At 46.6% G+C, this 24,759-nt stretch overlaps 2 protein-coding genes across 4 annotated transcripts in view; one reads left to right on the top strand and one right to left on the bottom strand.

Annotated features, from left to right (window-relative positions):
• Positions 1–24,759, top strand: part of GRIK3 (glutamate ionotropic receptor kainate type subunit 3) — a 235,871-nt gene that overhangs the window by 94,449 nt on the left and 116,663 nt on the right. The gene's annotated exons all lie outside the window — the stretch shown is intronic.
• On the bottom strand, positions 12,567–23,408 carry LOC130475789 (60S ribosomal protein L28-like). Its single transcript, XM_056847654.1, has 2 exons — positions 23,349–23,408; positions 12,567–13,015 (listed from the first exon to the last, which is right to left on the bottom strand). The coding sequence occupies exons 1-2, from the start codon at positions 23,406–23,408 to the stop codon at positions 12,596–12,598; spliced, it is 480 nt and encodes a 159-aa protein (XP_056703632.1). The 3' UTR covers positions 12,567–12,595.

Here is a 24,759-nt window from a genome sequence, read left to right as displayed (position 1 = left end):
CTGAGCACAAATACAAAACTAAATTGAAAAGTAACATGCAAATGCGTTGCGTATCAGCTTAAATGAATGAAACTTCTCTCACACCCGCTCACACACTAAATTCTAAGTGAGAATTATCTTGGCTGGAGGAGCTCTTGGGAGCAAGAGACTTCATGGCGGTGACGGAGAGAGACTTCTGCAAGAATTTATGAGGCCAAGATTCCTCCCCCCATGCATGCAATGATTACACCAGGGCATTGTGGGTTATGGGACCCAGGTGGGAATTATGAGAGGATTGCTTGCAGTTACTTAGGAGTAAATTAACTGTGCTTTCCATTCTGACCTGAGATTGAGGGGGAGTACAAGGCAGCACATCTGAGAGAGAGAGAGAAAGTTGTCTGCTGTTGTTTTCAGATCTTTTCTGCTTCCCACCCCTCTTCTCAAGAGCTCCTGACTGTTGTTGTGTTCTCTGACCTCTCCTACCTTCAGCAACTCACCACCGAAGCCTCGAAGCCTAGTTGCTCCTCTATTAGCGAGGCTGCAATTTGTGGCTTGTGGCTAGAGAGAGCAGTCTTGCCTGCTGGCACCCACAGCAACCACCCAAGGGGGCTTGAGAGTTATGGACATACTGCCTTGTTTGCCCCCTTTGGCTAACACTAGCACAAACTGGCTGGAAAAAATTCCCGAAGAAAATAAGGCCCCCAGGAGGATTGTCATCCCAGGTATCTAGAATCCCTGGGTTGGATGTAGACTAAATGTTCCACTAATGGGAAAAAAATGTAAAGGTAGTCCCCTGTGCAAACACCTGGTCATTACTGACCCATGGAGTTGTTGGAAAATCTGCCCTTCCTAACGGTGTCATTTGCCTACACATTAAGAGGGGGGACTGACCACAGAGAGTCAGATAGATAGCCAGGACTCGGGAGGTATCTGTAGTTACACCTCACTCTCATTTCCTGTCCCCTTTGATGTTTAGAGATGTATTGTCAGGGAAACTTCCCCCTCTCTCTCTTTCCCTTTGCCCATCATCCAAGCAAGACCTAGAGCCGGGCGCTCCACACGTCCAGGCCTTCCCAAGATGGAGTGGAAGGCAGATACCCTTTTATACCTAGAGAATTAGCAAGGTAGATCAGGATAGGGGACCCTTGCTTGTCCTTTCCTATCCAATGTGTATTTCAACAATAAATGTACTTTAGTTTGATTAGAGCACACGACTGATGCTCCTTTTATTTTCACACACGCACGCATGGGTATGCTTCTGCTGAATGCTAAGCTTGAAGCACTCTGCTAAATACAGGAATATCTCTGCGACAGATATTCCAACAGGAGTGACATGACATCACGATATTTACTAGGCAGACTATGTTTACGGGGTGGTTTGCCATTGCCTTCCCCAGTCATCTACACTTTACCCCCAGCAAGCTGAGTACTCATTTCACTGCATTTAGATCAGGAATTTATTATTTTATTGTATTAATAACATCTAATAGTTTTAACATGTTTCTTTCTTTTGGGTATTATATCAGATTTTCTTGGTCTTTGACTGTAAATAGATTTGATTTGATTACTCATGGTACCGACCTCGGAAGGATGGAAGGCTGAGTCAACCTTGAGTTGGCTAGCTGAAACCGACTTCCGTCGGGATTGAACTCAGGTCATGAGCACAGCTTCGACTGCAGTACTGCAACTGCTTAATGGAAGGGGAGGTGGAATTTCTCCCCACTTCCCCTTTGCTGCCGCAGAGCCCCAATTTACCCCATATGCCATTCTGGAGAGCCCCCATCCCCTATGAACAGCATTTTGGGGAGATCAGTGGGCTGCAGTGGGAGGCTGGAAAGTTTGGTTCTACTGATGGACGTGCTTTCTGTTTTTTAAAAATCCAGTCTGCATCCAACCCCCAATTTTTGGAGGTAGCGGTGAGATCTTGGTCTGCCACCTATGGTGAGCATCTGGAAGAGCCTGTGGGACAGAGGTAGCAGTGGCCCCTGATCATATTGACGATCAGGCAGAGTTTCTGTTACGTATCCCCGCTTTCCACCCCTTAATAATTTTTTTCATTCCGCGGAGTGACTAAAGTTTGTCGTTAATTGGATTTACATCCATTAATAAGTTTCCTCCCGCTCTGCCTCTTCTGTAATTGGCGCTAAATCACAAGAGTTCCAATTATGTAATTGACTCTCTTAATTTCCTGACTCAGAGCTGGTTAGCTTTAGTTACGAAGAAGAGAGGAAGGGCTTCGTGGAGGTGGCATGCCGTCCACTTTCTCGGTTCCATCTGGTTGGCTCAGTTGAGAGACTGAAATCTTTGCCTCTCACTCACTATTGTTAGACCTTGAGCCATGATTGGTCTTTTATACATTGCAGTGGAGTCTTAAAAGAGTCTTGCTACCCCTTTGCCACGAACACAGCTCGCGATGCTTCATCATGCGAACTGCTGCATTCGTCAACAACTTTCGACGTGGTGCCAGAACTCAAGCTCTGGTCGCGGGTGCATTTTCTGCCTGGATGTGGAAGATAAGGCCTGTGAGTCTCCTGCCCCCCTTCTCCAATTGTATCTTTAGCAAGATAGCAGCAAACAGTTGTTTAATCGCCCATCTGGCTTGGCACCTTCAAGCCTTCCCAATGTCCTTGTTCCTTTGAAACCTGTTGAAATCTATTACACACCTTTGATCTTTGCCTTCATAAAGGGCTGGCTACAGAGAATGGAAGGGATTAAACAAACAATTCCCCCCCAACACAAGACCCCCTTCCCCCTTTCTCCTCTCTCTTTTTTCTTATCTTTTTGAAGGGCATATTGCAGCCAAAACTGAGCTCGGAAGCTGGTGGCGCTCGGATGGAATCTCTTTTTATCCCCTTTTATTTTAAAGGAAACATTGATGCCAGCTTGAAGAAATTAACTGGAAGCGTTTGTCAGAAGCAACCCGGCCAGACTTGGCAGTTAAATATGTGGGGCAGGCAAGGAGCACATATATGCGTGTGATGTTTTTGGATTTCCATTTCCCATACCTCCTTGTTGTCCTGCCTACTGAGTGTTGCTACTATTTGGTTCTGTGGCCAATCTGGGCAGGCTTTCTCTTTAAAATTCCTCTTGGCCTTCACCTCAGAGAAGGTGGCAGTATTTTAAAACAGTCTACCCCAGCTATGCCCTGACCGGGATGACACAGGCTAACCCAATCTCATCAGCTTTTGGAAGCTAAGCAGGGTGGGCCCTAGTTAGTACTTGGATGGGAGACCTACCAAGGAAGTCTACGGGTCACTTCACCGAGGCAGGCAATGGCAAACCACCTCTGAACATCGATTGCCTTGAAAACCCTACGGGCTCACCAGAAGTCGGCTGTGACTTGATGTCAAAACAACAACAACCCAGCTATGAATTCTCACTGGAGATGGTCATCCATAACTCATGACTGGGAGCCCATTGAGGTCCAGCCAGTCCCAAAATGTCCCTGTGTGTGAGTGTTGTGCCGTCAAGTCGATTCCGACTCATGGCGACCCTGTGAATCAATGTCCTCCAAAATGTCCTCTCTTTGACAGGCTTGCTCAGATCTTTCAAATTGAGGGCTGTGGCTTCCTTTATAGAGTTAATCCATCCCTTTTCCTGCTGCCCTCAACTAGCCCTAGGGACATTTTGGGGCTAGTAGAAGCCCTGCTTGGCATGCCAAGGTTTCCAGGGTCTGTCTCTCATGAAAGGATCTCTCCCCAGTGATGAGGTTCAAGATGGCCTGTACCTTGGAGAGTTGCTGTCAGACAGACTACCCAGTATGGTGCTAGAGGAAAACCCATTGTTCTGCAGGAGAGGGCATGCTTTAAGTTTCATCTAGCATCAAGCACATGCTGTCTCAATGACAGACAGAAGAAGAAGCAGGCTGGCACTCATCCTGTGGACTGAGGAATGCTTAAATCCTTTCTTTGAATTTTGTATCAATGCAATAAACGCATAGTGACTAAATAACAACTCTAAGCAAGGGGCGAAACCAACACGTGGAAGAATTCCATGCCAAGCATTTTCTGACACCCCTGCTGGATGCTCACCCTCAGTCTGTGTCAAGCAGAATTCCTTCCAGACAATCGAGCAGTGATGTGGAGATCCTTGACACAGCAAATACTGTGATTGGACGGTGGGACCTCCACTACGGAGAGTGTTGGCAATCTGGTTAGGACCTTCCCTTTCTTACACCCACTTCTGGAGATGGAAACAAGATCCTAGGTGTGACTGAATAGTTTCTTTTATGAGTCGTTGCACCTACATAATAAGCTGTTTATTTATTTTCAATATAGGGATACAGAAAGAAAAAGAGGGAAAAGACATATAGGGAAAAATGATATACAAGTTGTCTATGCTCAAGCTAATCGAGGCTATCATTATGTCGTACCCCCATATAACATCCTCTTTAGAAAAGGACTAACTATATAGAAAACAAACTGTTAGCATATATTAATGGCTTTCCCCCCCACCCCCCAAAATGTTACTGACTTCTATGACTGCTTAATTGAAATGAGCCCTCATTATCTATTATATCTGCTAAAATATCGTTATATGATGTCTAGTAGAATAAGCTGTTTATTTTTGACGAATTTAATTGATGATACGTTATTGTTTTAGCTTCCCAGGGTACAGATAATAATTATGATAATCCTCAATGAGCCAATGACCTGACTTGATAGAAGGCAACTTGGTTTGTTTCTTGTATCCTGCTTTCCTGGCAGTGATTCTTTCCAAGAGTGGCTCCCGTCAGTCCAGGGGCACAGCCCCCTACCCTCAGGTGGAACAAACTAAACAGGTGGAAGAGAGATCAGAATGGCAGATCTGGACCAAGCAAGCATTGACCCAAATAGACCTTCTCGTAAGTGTGTTCTTCCTGTAAGGGGGGGGGGGTGCTCCCTCCCAGTGGCAGAGGATTCCTTGCAGCTTTAATGTGGCACTCTTAATTTTGTATCCCACTTTGTATCACTTCAGATCTGTGATCCATACCCTTCTTGGGACTTCGCAGCTCTCTTGAACCTGAGGTGCAGTCTGTTTGCTGCTTCCCTAAATACCGAGAAACTACTCTTAACACCAGATTCGCTCTGGATTAGGGGCGTGCATTCAGATATTTCAGAGCTGAAATTAAGCCCCAAATTAGTTGATTCAGAAGTCCATGACTAACAATAAATTATCTCCCTGGATTTCGAGACTGTTTTGGGTTTCCGGGAGGCATCAGCAGCGGAGAGAAAGGGAGAGAGAGGAAGTGCCCCCTGACCCCCAGCTGTTCTGTGACACATCGTCCCTCCAAATTTTACTTATACTTTAATGATACTGCTTATACAGCTAATTCGGCTCTGAACAGTTCTTCAAATTTTAGAGGACTGTTATTTGCAATCCCTGACTTGGATGGCCCAGTCTAGACTGATCTTGTCAGATCTCAGAAGCTAAGCAGAGTTGGCCCTGGTTAGTAATTGGATAGGAGATCACCAGGGAAGTCCAGGGTTGCTACGCAGAGGCAGGCAATGGCAACCATTGTAAGTCTCTTGCCTTGAATACCCCATAAGTTCGGGTGGCCACAAGTCAGTTGCAACTGTATGGCACTTTATACACACACATTATTTTCAATGGGAAGACCTGGCCTCGGACCCTGGAGGCTGTATCTACCCCAATGCTGGAAAAGACACAGCACTAAACCTATTATTTCTAAACTTATCCATCATATCCTCCCTCCCTAGCTACCACACTTTACAATTCCCTGCATATCTAGTCTTTCCCTTTCTGTACCATCTTCTTTTCCAGTCCCCCTACCTGGCTCTCCCCTCTCCTCACTTTCTCCAGTATATATCTCGTCCAATCAGAACACTTCATTCCTGGATGTCTCTCATTTTGTCACTCAATCTAAGTTCCCACATTTCTCTCACGCTCACCTTCCCCTCTCCCAGCCAACCTCCATGCCTTTTACGCTACCCGTGAAGCAAGGTGTACACAATTCACAACATTTTCAGACATTGTTTACAATACATGCATTATGTCACATTCCTCTCCTTACTACTGTGGTCCCTGGGCATTGGGATGTTCCCACAGTGACTTGGAGAGCATCCTGGGAAGGGATTTCCATAACTGTGGAGCAGCAGTGCCCTTCAGGACCTGTGGTCTATACTTGATTTATTCTACTCTCACTGGATTCCAGGACAAGGTGGCTGCATTTGCAGAAGTCAGAAAGGGATGTTCTCATCTCTTTGGTGTTTTTTAGAAGATAATATTGGAAATAAGTAGGACAATAGACAGTCAAACCATTCAGCCATGTGGTAAGCTTTCAGCTGCGGTTGCCCATAATTTGATTTTCCTTGACAAGTTTTTGGAAAGTACAAATGATCTCAGATGCACAAGGACAGTTGTCATACTTGGTGGCGTCAACATTTGTTAGGCGCTTTGGTTGGTGCTATATTAGTTGTAGGGTGAGCAGGGGGGATTTCTTTTGTTCTGTAACCCACACTGCCAACTTCTCACTTGTGATTAAGATTGAATATACACGCGTCAAGCCACTTGCTTTTTTAGCCTCACTGTTGGTGTACATGTGCACATGTGTGGTGTACATGCTCCGGAAACTACAATTGGTCCAGAATGCAGCAGCCCAGGTCCTGACAGGAACATCATGACCAGCACATATTCAACCGGTGCTTTGCCAGCTGCACCGGCTCTGGTTTGAATTCCAGATCAAGGTTTTGGTATTAACCTTTAAAGCCCTAAATGGCTTGGGACCACTGTACCTTTGGGACCGCCTCTCCCTATACACCCTCCAGAGAGCCTTACGATCGGCTAATAACAATCTATTAGAGATCCCAGGCCCTAAGACTGTCTGGCTGTCCTCAGCCAGGGCCTTCCTGGCCTTGGCCCCTGCCTGGTGGAACTCTCTGTTGAATGAGACCCATGGCCTGCAGAACCTAGCCCGCAGGGCTTGCAAGGCAGAGATGTTCCACCAGGCTTCTGGTTGAGGGCAGCGATGGTATCATCTAGAAGCTGGTCTCCTCTCCCCTTTTGCTTTCTTTCCCCCTTCCTTCCCCTTTTTACCTACAACTTCCTGTGTTTCCCTCCCTCTGTGTGTGCCCCATCCCTACTGTTAGTTTGTTACCCATCTCCTCCCCCCTGAGGTATGACATCTAGCTGGATGGTGGTTGCCGGTGTAACATCTCTCCTCCTAGGGAACAAATGTGGCACCATTGATTTGCAGAAAATTTATTATTCAGCCTTCAGCTTCAGTGGATGACCCCAGGTTCTAGTATTATGGGAGAGGCTGTCCATTCTCTCCCTGCCATGCATAATTTTATAGACCTCTGTCATGTGTCCCCTTACCGTAATTGCCTTTCTTATAGGTTAAATGGCCCTAAGTGTTTTAACTGATCCTCATAGGGCAGTTGCTCTAACCATCTCATCATTTTGGTTGCTCTTTTCTGCACTTTTTCAGACTCTACCATATCCTTTTTCGGGTACGGTGACTAGAACCATAGATTTGTATAAGGGCAGTAAGATATCGGCAGTTTTATTCTCTATTCCTGTTCTAATTGTGGCCAGTGTGGAATTTGCCTTTTTTTCTCAGCACCCGTACACTGGGTCAACATTTTCATTGAGCTATCCGCTACCATTCCGGTTGTGCTTCAACCTGGCTGTGCTTTTTAAATGCACGTTGTGTGCTTTGAGCCTGGGAGCTCTTCAAAATGATAGCTGTGGGAAAGAGAAACAAGCAAAGCAGCAGCAAATGAGCACTCTGCAGAGGAAACATGGGAATGTCTGGCATAGATTGACATCTATGAGCCCAGTACATGCAGCTGCCTTGCGCTGAGTCAGACCAACAGTCCATCAAGGCCAGTATTGTCTACTCAGCCTGACAGCAGCCCTCCAGGGTCTCAGGCAGAGGTCATTCACATCACCTACAACTTGTTTCTTTTAACTGGAGATGCCAGGGATTGAACCTGGGACCTTTTGCAGGCCAAGCAGATGCTGTCACTGAGACACAGATCTTCCTGCTGAGCCACAGTAGACAGAGCTGTGGATCTTCTGTGCCATGTTCTTGGACAGGAAAAAAAAACCTTCTAGCGAAATGAATGATGCAAATGAAATAACTTTATTTTAATGCTTTATACTTCTGTTTACTTTGTACTTTGTTTTTATACTTCAATCCTATTTGTCCTTAGAAAGCTCCCAATGGGGTGCCCCTTGGGCACCAGCAAGCGCACAGCTGCTGCACTTAAAAAAATGCCACAGCTTCAGATGCTTCCAGAGCATTTGGCAGCGGCGGAAGGTGTTGGCATTTCTGTTTCCATCTTTTGGTTTTCAAATCATTTGGAATTATTTGAAAGAACACAGAGATGCATGCAAGTTGCTTTTTTCCTCCCTCCACAGCCAGGAACGGTAACCTGGAAATTCTCTGAATACTTTCCAGGTCGCGGCAGGCCCACTACCTTGGACCGGTCACAGTGCTCTCAGAACTCCCCACGCAGAGGCAGGCAATGGCAAACACATGATGCTGCCTTCTACTGAATCAGACCCTTGGTCCATCAAAGTCAGTATTGTCTACTCAGACCGGCAGCGGCTCTCCAGGGTCTCAGGCAGAGGTCTTTCACACCACCTACTTGCCTGGTCCCTTTAACTGGAGATGCCGGGGATTGAACCTGGGACCTTCTGCATGCCAAGCAGAGGCTCTACCACTGAGCCATGGCCCCTCCCAAAGGGTGAACATATACAAGATGAACACATGAAGCTGCCTTCCACATTTTCTCCAGGGGAGCTGATCTCCATCGGCTGGAGATCAGTTGTAATAGCAGATATCCAGCCACCACCTGGAGGTTGGCAACCCTAGTAATAAGCCCTGATTTTAGGTGCCTGATGGTTGGCCACTTGCAATCAAATCTGTGCTTTCTACCATGTGTTAAAGCCTAAAAAGGATTTGGTAGGGTGAAAGTCAGCTGTAAAGGGCATCTCTCTGCATCCTTGATTTATTTGACTGTCATTGGATTGCAGGGCAAGTTGGCTGCTGTTACAGAAGCCAATGAGGAAGCTCATTATCTTTTGCTGTTGCAAGATCAGCTTGCTGTTGGCAAAGAGTGTCAGGATGCTTAGCCCATGCGAGAGGAGAAAGAAAGGGCTTTGGCAGTGTCGCGGTTTCAGGTGCCCCAGGACTCTTCGTTATTGTTTTTGGTTGCAGCAAGATCTACTGGTTCTTGTCCTCCATGGCTTCTAGGTTACAGGAGGAACGGGGAGGTGTCTGAAGCTGCAGAGCTAGATTTTGCATGTCTGGCAACTGGGCTCCATGTATTCAAATTCTGATTTGCCATTCAGAGTGAAAAAGGGGGGAAAGAGCTTGATGAAAGAAGAAGAGTTGTTTTTTTATACCCCACTTTTTCTCTACCTTTAAGGGGTCTCAAAGCGTCTTACAATCGTCTCCCCTGCCCCTCCCCACAACAGACACCTTGTGAGGTAGGTGGGGCTAAGAGAGTTCAGAGAGAACTGTGACTACTCAAGGTCACCCAGCAGGCTTCACATGGAGGAGTGGGGAATCACACTGGGTTCTCCAGATTAGAAGAAGAAGGCTTGGTTTTTATATGCTGGCTTTCTTTACCACTTAAGGGAGACTCAAACTGGCTTACGATCACCTTCCCCTCTCCACAACAGACACTCTGTGAGGTAGGTGGGGCTGAGAGAGCTCTAGCAGAGCTGTAACTTGCCCGAGGTCACCCAGCTGGCTAGGAGTGGGGAAACAAATCCAGTTCACCAGATTAGCCTCTGCCGCTCATGTGGAGGAGTGGGGAATCAAACCCGGTTCTCCAGATCAGAGTCCACTGGTCCAAAACATTATCGTCATGCAGTGATATGTCAGCCAAGACCAAACCCTTTGTGAAGTTGTCATTCTGTGGCTGGCCCTGGTGGCATGTCTCTTGACCCTTCAAAGCAGCCACCATATTGATCAAGGTTATGGTGCTGGGAAAGAGGGTTTAACTCTTTGCCCTATGCTATTTTCCCGCAGTTGAAAATGCCCCCTTCCCCAGGCAGATTTAACCTCTGGAAGGGGGGAAAGATGGGGCACCACAGAGGGCTGCCGTGTTTCCCTATAGGGGCATCTTTCATCACTGGGCGTTCTAGTTACGTGCAATTTGGCCCTCCAAGATGGGTTCCCTCTCACCCTCTCTCTGACTACCTCTTCCTCAGCATCTGACACCTGCTGCTGGTGCTTGGAGTCTACCAGGCTACCTGCTGCCCATCTGCTAAGGATTCTTCACTGCTAAGAAGTCAGCTTGGACACATGACACATGGTCACACGAAGCTGCCTTATACTAAATCAGACCTTTGGTCCATCGAAGTCAGTATTGTCTAATCAGACCAGCTGCGGCTGGGTCTCAGGCAGGGGTCTTTCACATCATCTACTTGCCTAGTTCCTTTAACTGGACATGCTGGGGATTGAACCTGGGACCTTCTGCATGCCAAGCAGATGCTCTACCACTGAGCCACACCCCCTCCCACAGCTTCACTGCTGTGTTGACCTGCTGCTGAGGCTGTTGGGGAAATATGCAGAAGCTGAGCATCAGGCGTGCGTCCCCCGGAGTTCTGTGCTTCAAAATGGTTGTGTGAATCCGCGCCAGTGAAAACATGCTCAGAGATCTTGCTCCCTTGTGTAGCCTTTCCCATTACAGTGGTAAAAGTTGATCTGGTGTCTTGTTAGACCTACGCTTGATCTCACACTGTTCTTCTGAGCTTGTGCGGGTTTGTTTTTGTCCCCCCCCCCAAATTAATAAAGCATGCAAATAAAAGCTGGGGAGCGAGCGGGGGTGTTGTTTCGTTTTAATCTTGTTTTATGCAAATCAGCAATGTACATATCCTCGAGAAATCTGCAGCCAACTTAATTTGTTTCCACTGTAGCCGTGCTGAAGGTCTTTGATCTGAGATTAGTGCTTTGATCTGCTCCCTTGATCGGGGATGGTTGTGTGGTGCTCTGCAGGGTTGCTCTTTGGCACTTTAAAAAAATAGTCAAAGTGGGTCATTCAAAGAAATGTCAAAATAACAACTCCCGTTTACAATCACTAGCCAACAGTAAGCTGCAAAGTCACCCGGACTTCTAGATGCGAGGAGCAGAAAGTCTTTTGTGCACTACTAGTTTGGCCTAAAGCTGGAGCGTACAGTCGGGTCCTGACCTGGATGGCCCAGGCTAGCCCAATCTTGTTAGATCTCGATAGCTAAGCAGGACCAGCCCTGGTTAGTACTTGGATGGGAGACCACCAAGGAAGTCCAGGGTCGCTACACAAAGGCAGGCAGTGGCAAACCACCTATGTACATCTCTTGTCTTGAAAACTCTGTGGGGTTGCCATAGGTTAGCTGTGACTTGATGGCACTGTCCACCAGAGTTTGGGTTGTGTGTGTCTGTGTATAAGAGTTTACATTAACCAGAAAGAGCACCCCATCACCTAAAAATAAGCCCCCTCCCTCTTCTGGCAAGTGAATGGAGGCTGGGGAATGTCAACATTTGATCACCCTTGCAAATGAGTCTAAAAAACCTCCGTGTCCACCTGCCCACAATGTGAATTTAGGGCCTCAAGAGGATTGGCTTTTGTGAAGCTCCCTTGCCAGGTCACCAGGATATACTTAGTCATCCAAGGTGACTTGGCTGGTGGTGACGTCCAAGCCAGTATGGATTCAAAATGGCCAGCTGGGTAATTGTTGTGAAGATCAAATGGAGGAAGATAGAATAATGTTGTAAGCCACTTTGCATCCTCATTGTGTGTGTGTTAAGGGCCGTCAAGTCGCTTCCGACTCATGGTGACTCTATGAATCAATGTCCTCCAAAATGTGCTATCCTTGACAGCCTTGCTCAGATCTTGCAAACTGAGGGCCGTGGCTTCCTTTATAGAGTCAATCCATCTCTTGTTGGGTCTTCTCAATAGATTAATTGAGCAGGGCTCAACCTTGAGGTCAGGGCATAATCATTTCCTCCTCCTGCCAGCGTTTGGTCCATAGGGCTGCTTCTTCTGGTTGCAGAAGTTGTACCACCTTTGCTGTCTCCGAGCATCTTCCTCCTCCCCCTCCTCCATTTGGGGGGATGTGGTACCTCCTTGCTCCCGTTCTGCCTGCCTTTTGCCTTTCTCTTCCTTTTCTCCACCAGCACCCCGGAATGCTCTCTTCTTGCACACCTGCCAAGTGGCAGTGGCTTTGCAAAAAGTTTGGTCTTGCCTTAATTGGCAGCAAATTGCAGTGTGACGATTGAGGAACAGCCTGCCTGGGTGGAGCCAAACGCCTGTCAGATTCTCAAAAAAAACCCACAGAGACTGCAGTGCTGCTTTGCTCACTCCAACCATGGAACACGGACAGTTGCTGCCAGTTGCCCCTGTCTTCTCCCTGCCTTCCTCCATGGCTTGCTGCGTGAAAGTGGGGCAGGGGCCCAGAGTTTTTTTTTCTGCTCTGGCATCTGTCTTGGCCTGAACACCTGGAACTGCTCCCCTCCCTTTGACAGTCAGCCACCAAAGTGCAAGAAGTTAGGGTTAGGAGCCGGCGATTCTTTTGTGCTCCACATCCTCTCCAAGGGAAAGCAGTCAAACCAATGGAGGTACAGTAGAGTAACCCTCTTTTTTCTGGTTCTGATCCTTTATTGGATAATCTGGCAACTCTTTTAGGCAGTCTTGGTAGCCTGGGTCCTCTTCTTCTTCACCACCACTGGCTTCTGGCTGTGCAAAATGGTGCTTGCATGATGCAGGGCAGCCATGTGCAGGTCCTTGCGGTAATTGCTCGTGTGGATGATGTGGTGGAGGCTGTTGAGCATGGCACGTGCATTTTTGTTGATTGTGATCTCCTCATCAGGAGGTGGCTGGCCTGCATGCTTCTTGAGGACCACGACGACTCCTTTCCTGTCAGCAACAGGCTCCACCCCCACAGTCTTGCGATGAATCAGCCCGTTGTAGCGGAAAGAGTTGCGAGCTTTAAGGTTGTTGGGTTCCATGCTGCGTGTTTGCTTGTTCCTTTTAATAAGAGAACTTGTGCACACGATCATCCATTGCAGATGAGCAGATACCTTGCCGAGACCCTCTTGCCCCTACCACAGCCAGTAACCCTCTTGAGTGAAAGAGGCCAGAGACTACATTGGGTGGGTCTGTGTTTGCACCGTACAAACAGGCTGTGTTCTTCGAAGGTTCACCAAAGTTCTCCCCACTGGTGAGACAAGAGTTGTATGCAGGAGGCAGGTGGGTTTTCCTGCTTTCCCACCCAATTTGGGTGGCCATGTCAACCTGCAGAGTGTCCTTTTGGAATTCTTGAGTCCATCTCTATGTCTCCATCCCCATTAATAGATCTCTAATATGCAAATCCCATTACCTTTTTCAGGCGGTTACTCTCTGCTGTTGGTTACAAAACCACCCGCCATATTCCATTAATTTCTCATTTAGTCTGCATAAAGTGCTGATATGTACATTTTACCCAGGGTATGTGTGTGTTTTTTTTTTAATCAGTTAATTTAACCTGAAACATTAATAATGTAGTTCCTTTGCCACTTGGCTGCTCATCTGTTAAATGGGTTATGCACAGGAGAATACTGTCACCCTAAGTGACAGGAAATATCTAATATAATGCAAACAGAATGTTTAATGCCAAAATGAACAAAAAAGAGAGAGTGTCTCTTGGGAGCATGTATTACAGGTTGGTGGAAAAAAGATTACAATTCTCTTCCCCCCTCCCCCCATACCCTTGCTTGCCAACCAAGCAAATCCTCTTCAAGAGGAAGCAGCGTGCATTTGGGTTGCTACTCAGTGTTGTCCTCTTGCCGCCCCGAACAGTCTGACCAATTATGTTCTGATGCAAGTCACAGCCAAATCTGGGTCTCCACAAGGGGCTCCCAAGTGGAAAGCTGCCTTGGATGTTTAATAGGCGGACAGCGCTTTGAAATCCAGAGACATGGTTAACTTTATGGGTGGGATATAGAGCAGCCAGAATAGCATGGACTAGCTTGAGCTTTCCAGAGCCCGGAAACGAAGCAGGGTCAGCCATGGTCAGTGCTTCAATGGAGACAACCAAGGAAGTCCAAGGTTGCTATGCAGAGGAAGGCAATGGGAAACCACCTCTGTTCATCTCTTGCCTTGAAGGACCCCGTGAGGCTGAGACTCAGTGGTAAAGCATCTGCTTGGCATGCAGAAGGTCCCAGGTTCAATCCCCGGCACCTCCAGGTAAAGGGACTAGACAGGTTGGTGATGTGAAAGACCCCTGCCTGAGACCCTGGAGAGCTGCTGCCGGTCTGAGTAGACAGTACTGACTTTGATAGACCAAGCATCTGATTCAGTAAAAGGCGGCTTCATATGTTCATGTGTGTTCAAGTGAATTGGTTGCGACTTGACAGCACTTAATTATTATTATAGAGCCATATTTATCGGGCTTGATGGGAAACCACTAAGGGAGACCTGTGTTGGTATCCAGAAGCAGGCAATGGGAAACTGCCTTGTCTCATCTTTTGTCTTGAAAACCCCGCAAGGGGTCACCATGAGTCAGTGGTGATTTGACAGCACTTTATTATTATTATAGAGCCATATCTGTTGAGCTTACTGGGAGACCACTAAGGAAGATCTGTTTTGGTATCCAGAAGAAGGCAATGGGAAACTGCCTCGGCTATGGTTTGCCTTGAAAACACCATGAGGGGTTGCCATGAGTCAGTTGTGACTTGACAGCACTTAATTATTATTATGGTGCCATATCTAGTGGGCTTTTCTGGGATGCACTGGGAGAAATGTGCCCCATCCAAGTCTACCAGTGGAAAGCATCTGTCCTTATTACTGCTCATGTAAAGGGACACATGGCATGGGTTTATGAACCTGAGGCGATTCATGTGCCTGCTTTCAGTTTGAGTTTTGATATACATTATACTAAATCAAGTTTGCTCCATGGCAAATAAATCACTTCCTGTGTCTCTTGTGATACTGTTCCATACTGGGAATCAGCGCATCCTTGCTCAAACCTCTGTGAGAAGCCAAGAGAAGAAAAGCTTACCCAGGAATCAGGGACAGGAAACGGTCACATAACATGTTCTGAGTTGGTTGACTTCACTCTTGGCCAAGTGTTCCTCGTATAGGTATTGTCCCATTTTCATTTGTGCCCAACGAAGAGAAGTTAAATCTGCTCTCCCATTCATTTCCAGTGGCAGTTCCCTAACCTTCGACATCCCAGTTATTTCACTATCCAAATCCTTGGGGGAAGCTGTGGCTTTTCATAACAGCATGTGGGAGAACTAGCTCTATGGTACTTCTATTGATTTCTAACATTTTGGAGATGTCTCTGATGAAGATATCATGAACGTTTAGAACAGGGGTCCCCAACATGTTGCCTATGGGTGCCATGGTGCCCACCAAGTGTCTTTACAAAGTGGGTGTGGCCAGGTGGGACTCTTGCCCAGCAGGGCCTCTGATTGGTCACTGGAAATCCAATTGGCAGGGCAGATTACAAAAATGTCTCAGTGGCAGCTGCCACCAGTGTTGGATTCATTCACTCTTACACCTCGGTCACAGTGCATTTTTAAAATTACCCCTCTTCTGCACTCAGACTTCTTTGTGGTTGCTCCCACCACCTTGTGCCAGAGATCAAAAAGGGCCCACAGGCACAAAAAGGGTGCAGACCCCTGAGCTCTACGGGAAAGGCAGCAGACTTTTAACAAAGGTCTTCGTGCACCAAAAGATCTTGTAAAAGGCATTACCTTCCGGCTGGTGATCAGCTGGGAAGCAGAGAGTAGCTTCTCTCACACACTCCCTTGTCTCAGACCAAGACCTTAGTTAGCATCTTGCAGACTGGCAACTCCAGTAATCACATTTGGGGGTGAATCCCACATGTCAGCGTGATTTTTCCTCATGGCTAGAAGGTCATGAGATGAGCAGAGGCGTGTTTTCCGTTCCTTTCTGTCCAGCAAGTTGGGAAAGCATATGTCCATGTTTTGTTTACTGAGGTGTGGGCAGCCAGATGGGAAGAGTATGAAAATGGCTGAGGCAGAATGTGGAGGCCATTCTTATTTGGAGAGTTGAGAGCATGGTAGCTTCTCTCTGTTAGACTTAGAAGCTTCTACCAATGTCGATCCTCTGTGGGTATCCCATGGGGATGGAACCCAGGGAGCTGGCCAGCTAGGGACTTTCTCAAGACTTTGAGAGATAAAGAGAAGGCCAAGGCTGATGGTGCAAGTAAAAGGAAACCAAGGAGACCAAGCCCAATGAGGAAAGGCTGAGGGAGTTGGAAGTGTTTAGTCTGGAGGAGGTTTGGGGGGGGACATGATTGCTCTCTAAGTATTTGAAGGGCTGTCACTTAGAGGAGGGCAGGGAGCCGTTCCTGTTAGTAGACAAGGATAGGACTCACAATAATGGGTTTAAATTGCAGCCGGAAAGGTACCGGCTGGATATTAGGAAAAATTCTTTTTACAGTAAGAGTTGTTTGACAGTGGAATCGGCTACTTAGGGAGGTGGTGAGCTCCCCCTCACTGGCCGTCTATAAGCAGAGGCTGGACAACTACTTGTCAGGGATGCTCTAGGCTGATCCTGCATTAAGCAGGGGTTGGACTTGATGGCCTGTATGGCCCCTTCCAACTCTATAATTCTGTGATTCTGCTAAAAATTATATGTTATTACTCAGGGGATTTGTAGCTGAGTATTAAAATATTTATTTTTCCTTTGCTTGTGCAATCGGCCTTGCGTTTATCTCTCAGTGGCTGGTGGAGCCCTTTTATTGTCTTCAAGAATTTTAGGCAAGGAGGTTTTGGCTGTTTTCCCGTCCATTCCTTCCATACGATATCAGTGCCTGTCAAACATTCTTCTCCACACTCAAATTCCTGCCTCAGAATATTGCATCCGCATCTCAGAATGAATAATTCATACAATAGCATTCCCTGTTGCTGTGTATGGGTGTGAAAGTTGGACAATGAAGAAAGCTGACAGGAAGAAAATAGATTCCTTTGAAATGTGGTGTTGGAGGAGAGTTTTATGGATACTGTGAACCACCAAAAAGACAAATAAGTGAGTTCTAGATCAAATCAAGCCTGAACTCGCCATAGTGAAAGAAGTCAAAATGACTAAACTGAGTCTATTGTAGTTTGGCCGTATTATGAAAAGACAAAGTGTCACTGGAAAAGTCACTGAAAAATAATGCTAGGAAAAGTTGAAGGCAGCAGGAAAAGAAGAAGACCCAAAATGAGATGGATTGATTCAAAACAGGAAGCCACGGTCCTCAGTTTGCAAGACCTGAGCAAGGATGTTAATGATAGGATGCTTTGGAGTTCATTAATTTGTAGGGCTGTTGTAAGTCAGAAGTGACTTGGTGCCACTTAATGCACATCCCAGAATGAAGACAGGAGGCACCAAGTTACGAGTTAAATTGTATCATCAAAAGATCACTGTGTCCAGGTTGTGTGTGTGTGTGTATAAAGTGCCGTCAAGTCGCAGCCGACTTATGGCAACCCTTTTTGGGGGGTTTCATGGCAAGAGACTAACAGAGGTGGTTTGCCAGTGCCTTCCTCTGCACAGCAACCCTGGTATCCCTTGGTGGTCTCCCATCCAAATACTAACCAGGGCCGACCCTGGTTAGCTTCTGAGATCTGACGAGATCAGGCTAGCCTGGGCCATCCGCTGCTGGGAAATGTCTTTGAAAACTGTCCAGAAACTTCAGCTGGTCCCAAATGAGCGATTCTCTAGGATTGGCAAGCCACCTCATAAACCTTACCTTTATCTGAAAGATCTGCACTGATTATCCAGTTGTTTGGGGGCATAATTCAAACTAACTGCCAGCTCTTGCCCTTAAAGCCTTAATCTTGGGGACGCAGTACTTGAAGAATCGCCTTTTCCCATACCGTCTGGCATAGAGATGTAAAATATCTGGTAATTTGAAGCCATGGAGAAATTAAAAAAAAAACAACAACAGAAATTTGGCGGGGTTGGTGGGTGGGTTGAAGTATGTGTAATACTTTCCTATGAAACTTATGTTGCTTTAACAACATAAAATGTTTTATCACCTGACATAGTTTTTGCATCAACAATGTCAGGAACTTGTTTGCTAGGGCTCAATTATCTTTGCAGTGAAATCCAACCTTGCAAAAGGTATTTAACGGTGTCAGTAACAGCATGTGATTCTACATTACTGCACCATTGGGAAATGTGGGGTGAAATCCACTGGAATTAAGACTTACTTATTCTCTCTTCTCATTGCTTTGGGAAGGGGTCTGATTATGTCGATGCTCACCCTGGGAAAAGGGTGTGTCTATTACAGGCAAGGAATGTAACTGAGCCTTTATCTCTAGATTTACCTTCTTTTTGACAGATATGACAAGTGTGGCAGATGCTTATCACATTTCATCGCACTCCTGGTCAGTAGAACCTCTGAACAATCCTTGGTTTGGTTCCGGTCACTCCTGTGTCATCTGCAAAAAGGACTCTCAGGAGCATTATGCACTTTTTATGTTAAAGCAGCCCTTGTAACACCATTAGCACATGAAATTGCATTAATAGAAGAAGAAGAGTTGGTTTTTAGATGCTGATTTTCTCTACCTTTTAAGGAGAATTAAACCGGCTTACAATCTCCTTCCCTTCCCCTCCCCACAACAGACACCTTGTGAGGTAGGTGGGGCTGAGAGAGCTCAAAGAGAACTGTGACTAGCCCAAGGTCACCCACATGGCTTCATGTGGAGGAGTGGGGCAACAAACCCAGTTCTCCAGATTAGAGTCCTCTGCTCTAAAACCACACTGGCATAATTATGGTATTTGAAAGTATGAATTCTTTAGTTTTCTACAAGCAAAATTGCAATTCAATACAAAAATGAGAGACCACATTTGACTCATTTCTAAAGAATATATATACCGGTAATCATTTTTTGCACTTCTTCCAATTCCCCCCCCCCAATTTTTCTGGAAAAAAAAATGAAAAGAAGAGTCTCTGGCTTTTCATCCTATATAGAAGTTAATAAAACCTTGTCTTTAAAAGCATTACACTGATTCAAAAGAGAGAAAAAATCATAGGAGGTTTTGGCTCTCAACATTTCCTATTTTTTTTCCATTGGAAAAATTGAAATGAAATCCTTTCAAACCCCAACTTTCCCCCCTGCATGTTTCCATTTCCTCCCACAGGACCTCACGTCTCTAGTGTAACATGCCAGTTAAGATCCTCTTCTCAGGCCTGCAGAGATGAGGAAGGTGGTGACTAGACACGGGGCTTTTTCAGTGGTGGCACCTTGACTTTTCAGGGCCCTCCCCCTTGAGGCTCAGCTGGCACCTAGCTTCCTTTCTTTTAGGTGTCAGGCCCAAATATTTACTTTTACCCAGACATCTCTATTTATCTGTTTTTATTGTCACCTTGTAGCCTGAGGTCTGTTTTATGAATGCCATTTTAGGCCATTGAATATTTTAATACAGTTTTTATGCCCCTGTCTTTAATGACTTTATGATGGGTGATTATTATGTTCATAGAATCATAGAGTTGGAAGGGACCACCAGGGTCATCTAGTCCAACCCCCTGCACAATGCAGGAAATTCACAACTACCTCCCCCCACACCCCCAGTGACCTCTACTCCATGCCCAGAAGATGCCCAAGATGCCCTCCCTCTCATGATCTGTTTAAGATTATAGAATCAGCATTGGTGACAGATGGCCATCTAACCCCTTCTTAAAAACCTCCAGGGAAGGAGAGCTTACCACCTCCTGAGGAAGCCTGTTCCACCGAGGAACCGCTCTGTTAGAAAATTCTTCCTAATGTGTAGACGGAAACTCTTTTGAGTTAATTTCAACCCGTTGGTTCTGGTCCGACCTTCTGGGGCAACAGAAAACAACTTGGCACCGTCTTCTATATGACAGCCCTTCAAGTACTTGAACATGTTGTTCTTATGAGAGCCGCTGCCAGTCTCTGTAGACAGCACTGACCTTGAAGGACCAATGGTCTGATCTGGTACAAGGCAGCTTCATATGTCCATATGTCAATCAGAAAGGAGCCCAAAATATTTTTGCTTGGCCATGTAAGGTGACCAACTCAACCTACTGACATCCTGTGGCTCCAGGAGCAGGGAATGCTCTTCCCTGCTAGGAAAGAAAAAGAATTCTGAAGAACTGGATTTCCAGAAAAAGGACCGGCAAAGTTGAGTGTTACCGGATGCCACCCTTTCCCCTTATTGCTCTCTCCATTCATCATTTGTTGGGGGCAGGGAGACTGTTTGACATTTCTAATGTAATAATAGTGGTGAATGTTCAAGACATTTCCCAGCAGTGGATGGCCCAGGCTAGCCTGATCTCGTCAGATCTCAGAAGCTAAGCAGGGTCAGCCCTGGTTAGTATTTGGATGGGAGACCACCAAGGAATACCAGAGTTGCTGTGCAGAGGAAGGCCCTGGCAAACAACCTCTGTTAGTCTCTTGCCATGAAAACCCCCCCAAAAAGGGTCGCCATAAGTTGGCTGAGACTTGACAGCACTTTACACACACACACACACGCAGGCTGCACCCTTCTTTCAACTACCTGAGAAAGTAAATCCATGATATTTTAAAAGCTTCAAAATTATATATTTGGGGAAATGACCCCAAATAAAAGCAACGGTGGCAAATCTTCATGCTTCTGAGGCAGACCACATCCCATCCCATTAAGGTGGACTCGACTGAAGGACAGGTTGAGGGGCTTTGGATAGATATTTAATGGGGTGGCAGTATACTTAGCCAGGCCAAGGCCTGCATGTTTAAGGCATCTAAAGATGACTGGGCATGCAGGGTTGCATGGGTTTGTCTTCCCTTGTCACTCTTAGTGAATTTGCTTGCAAACTTACCCCCTTTCAGGCTCTGAAAGACTCTGCCCCCCACCATCGAAGGTCCTGACCTGACTGTCCCAGGGTAGCCCAATCTTGTCAGATCTCATAATCTAAGTAGGATGGGCCCTGGTTAGTACTTGGATGGGAGGCCACCAAAGAAGTCCAGGGTTGCTACACAGAGGCAGGCAATGGCAAACCACATGTCGGCCTCTTGCCTTGAAAACCCATAAAGGGTCACTGTAAGTTGGCTGCCACTTGACAGCACTTTCCACCACCCATCGTGGAAGAGGGTACTGTGTTCAGATCAAACACTGTGTGTGGAGTTTGGTCCTATAACTTATGGCTGTTTGGACACATGGATGGCTTAGAGAGCCAGCGTGGTGTAGTGGTTAAGAGCTGTGGACTCTAATCTGGAGAACCGAGTTTGATTCCCCGCTCCCCCACATGCAACTTGCTGGGTGACCTTGGGCTAGTCACAGTTCTTTCCTAACTCTCTCAGCCCCACCTACCTCACAAGGTGTCTGTTGTGGGGAGAGGAAGGGAAGGAGATTGCAAGCTGGTTTGATTCTCCTTCAAAGTTAGAGAAAGTCAGCATATAAAAACCAACTCTTCTTCTCTTCTTAATCTTGTTTTCAGATGTATTTTCTGCCCCCAGATTGAGGATGGATCATATATATATTGGGGGGGGGGCTCTTACATTTCATCAAAGGTGAAAGTCAATTTGTACCCTTCTGAAGTACCTTTTAAATATCTACTTTTCAATGTGAATTTTTATGTCCAGATTTTTCCTGCACCCTGGGTGTTGTAGGCTGTGTGCGTACAAAATGTCAGCTTTTGCTCCTTAAGCAATTATATATGTGTGTAGGTCTTTATTTACTTCTATTATACTCCACTTTTCTCCTCAATGGGGACCCAAAATAGCTTCCATCATTCTCCTCTCCTCATGTATGTATATATTTGAAGCATCTATCAAACTACCTTTCCCCCAGATAGCTCAAAGGGACATACAATAAAATTAAACCAGCACAATAGAGCGTTTTAAAATACAAAATATATATAAAAAAATAACCCTGTGAACATGGTGGTTGTTCACCGAGGCCCAGGTCCTGTCATAGGGATGCTGTGGTGTTTTTATCGACTTCTTTTGATTTGTTTCCCTTTCTAGGGATCATTTTAAGGGGGACTGATCATGCCAAGCTGACTCCGGGCTCTCTGGATTTTGTATTAATCAAGCACTGGGAAAGAGACAGGAAGGAAAGATGCTCTTTAATTGGGAGCTTGCTGTGATTTTACGAGAAGAAAAAGTACGGAATAAAGCCAGTGAGAGGAAAAATAAGGGATGGTGAAAACATCTTCATCAGAAAAAGGGATCCTGACCTTTGGCTCCTTGCTACCTTCTGCCTATTTTTCCCCTGGATTTTTTTTACCTTTGAAGTGTAATTCTGTTGATAAATTTATGGGCCATCGAAGGGCGATGCGTAAGTATGTAATTCCTGCCCCCTCCCAATCGCAACTGGCAATGCCATTTCCAAAGCAAGGGCTGACATCCAGTTTTAGAGCCAAGAGCCAGGGCAAATCTCTTCCTGGTGGAAAAGCACTGTAAAGTCGCAGCCGACTTATGGTGACCCCATGGGGGTTTCAAGGCAAGATACAAACAGAGGTGGTTTGTCATTGCCTGCCTCTGCATAGCAACCCTGGACTTCCATAGTGGTCTTCCAGTCAAGTACTATCCAGAGCCAACACTGCTTAGCTTCTGAGAGCTGACAAAATCAGGCTGGCCTGAGCCATCCAGCTCAGGGCAATCTCTTCCTGGCTTCCCCTTTACCCCCTGTATCAAAGAAGTGAGGAAGGAAGAACCTGCATCCTCCATGGACAATATTTTTCAGGCCTTCTTTCAGGGCTAATTTGATGGGTGGGAGAATTGCCCCAAAGGCTTCTTGGGTGTCTTAACAACACTTGGGGGGGTATCAGAAGGGACTGATTGAGGACTCTGTTCGAAGCTCTGGAACTCTTTTGAGGAGCTTATTTGGGTGGGATTTATTGGCACACAAGTGCCTCAACGGATCTTCTTTTACATAGGGATTTGCCCTAGCAAAGGTAACCATAACCAGCCATTTGCCTCAATGGCATTTGAGCTGACACTGTGTCTGCCCCACTGGCAGGAAGAGGAGTCCTGGCAGGAGAGTACTGAGCAGGGTTTTCCTTTCAGGCAAGACATTTCTCCCACCAGGCTGCCAGGAACAAGGAAACACCTGCAGGTGCCTGTCACATTTCCAAATGCAGCTGTGTTCTTCCCTGGGACTCTGCTACAGCTTAGGAAGAGACCTTTCCTGGGACGTTGCCTTCAGGTCCCAATGTCTGGTGCTATTCGCCACACTCTGCAGTGGCTGGGGGTTGCTTGATTGAACAGAACAAAAACTTCCTGGCCCATGAAAAGAGGGCCATTCTTATTTCCAGAGAGAGACACACTTTTTAAAAATAGGCTTGCTGTTCCATTTGCTTAGTTCCCCTTGCGAAGCTGGGGGCAAAGTCATTCCCTTACCTGAGGTGTGGTGGGTTTCCAGGAGCCAGTCTAGAGTTGCTGGGGACCATTTGCAACCAATGCTGTTTCTTGCCTGGATGGCCCATCCACTTACCTGTTCAGCCTTGTGGCCGGCTGCAGTAGCATCATTGGGGCTTGTGACAGACAGTTCCATTCTAGACGCAGAGGTAAGGGACTTGAAGCAGGGAGGTGGCCACCATCACCACAAGTAGGTCGGCGCAAGTTACTAGTCCACAGAAACGGTTACTAGCCTAGCATGCTTGGGTTAGCCATTTGAGGTACATTACTGGCTTAAACAAGGAAAGAAAAACCCAGGAAGCATAATGCTCCCTGTTAAGAAATTCTCATCTTAGTCACCTAGAGGTGATTTTTTTACCCATTCATAGAATCATAGAGTTGGAAGGAACCACCAGGGTCATCAAGTCCAACCCCCTGGACAATGCAGGAAATTCACAACTAACTCCCCCCCCCACACACACACAGTGACCAGAAGATGGCCAAGATGCCCTCCCTGTCATCATCTGCCTAAGGTCACAGAATCAGCATTGCTGACAGATGGCCATCTAACCTCCCGAGGAAGCCTGTTCCACTGAGGAACCACTCTAACTATTAGAAAATCCTTCTAATGTCTATGTTAGAGATGAGCAATTGATGACGATGAAGAAGAGTTGGTTTTTACATGCTGACTTTCTCTACCACTTAAAGGCGAATCAGACCAGCTTACAATCACCTTCTCCTCCCCACAACAGACACCCTGCGAGGTAGGTGGGGCTGAGAGAGCTATGACTAGCCCAAGGTCACCCAGCTGGCCTTATGTGTAAAAGATAAAGGTCCCCTGTGCAAGCACCGGGTCATTCCTGACACATGGGGTGACGCCACATCCCGACGTTTCCAAGGCAGACTTTGTTTGAGGGGTAGTTTGCCAGTGCCTTCCCCAGTCATCTTCCCTTTACCCCCAGCAAGCTGGGTACTCATTTAACCGACCTCGGGAAGGATGGAAGGCTGATTCAACCTTGAGCCGGTCACCTGAAACCGACTTCCGTCGGGATCGAACTCAGGTCGTGAGCAGAGCTTTTGACTGCAGTACTGCCGCTTAACACTCTGTGCCACGGGGCTCCTGGCCTTATGTGTAGGAGTGGGGAAACCAACCTGGTTCACCAGATTAGAGTCCACCGCTCCAAACCACCGCTCTTAGCCACTACACCATGCTGACAGTTTATAGGCCTGATCTGTGTACATTACCTGTTTTAGCTGGCATTAATACAGAACCCAAATTGAATGAATACAGAGCACAGGCTGATTGTGGGGTGTATGAGGACATGATTGTGACTACCACCACCTCTGCACAGAAATGGGGGTCTGTTGCAGGTACATGAATCCCCTTACCCACCAAGCCCCTCACCTGCTCACCCTTCTGGTTCTCATTGTTTCCTCTGAAAGTTTCTGAACTGCTGCCTCAATTTTGATGGTCAACCCAATCCAAAGGAGAGCTGGTTCTAATTAGT

Source organism: Euleptes europaea, chromosome 3 (assembly GCF_029931775.1).
Source record: "Euleptes europaea isolate rEulEur1 chromosome 3, rEulEur1.hap1, whole genome shotgun sequence".
Taxonomy (NCBI): domain Eukaryota; kingdom Metazoa; phylum Chordata; class Lepidosauria; order Squamata; family Sphaerodactylidae; genus Euleptes; species Euleptes europaea.
The sequence above is the reverse complement of the archived record's forward strand: the minus strand, read 5'-3'. Positions and strand labels throughout refer to the sequence as shown.

Bases quoted from the DNA above. Each gene is read 5' to 3' on its own strand.
- LOC130475789 (XM_056847654.1), bottom strand. From the start codon at position 23,408: ATGGAACTGTCTGTCACAAGCCCCAATGATGCTACTGCAGCCGGCCAC. The intron at 13,016-23,348 runs GTAAGTGGATGG...TGGCTGTGGTAG, and splicing joins CCGGCCACAAGGCTGAACAG to GGGCAAGAGGGTCTCGGCAA.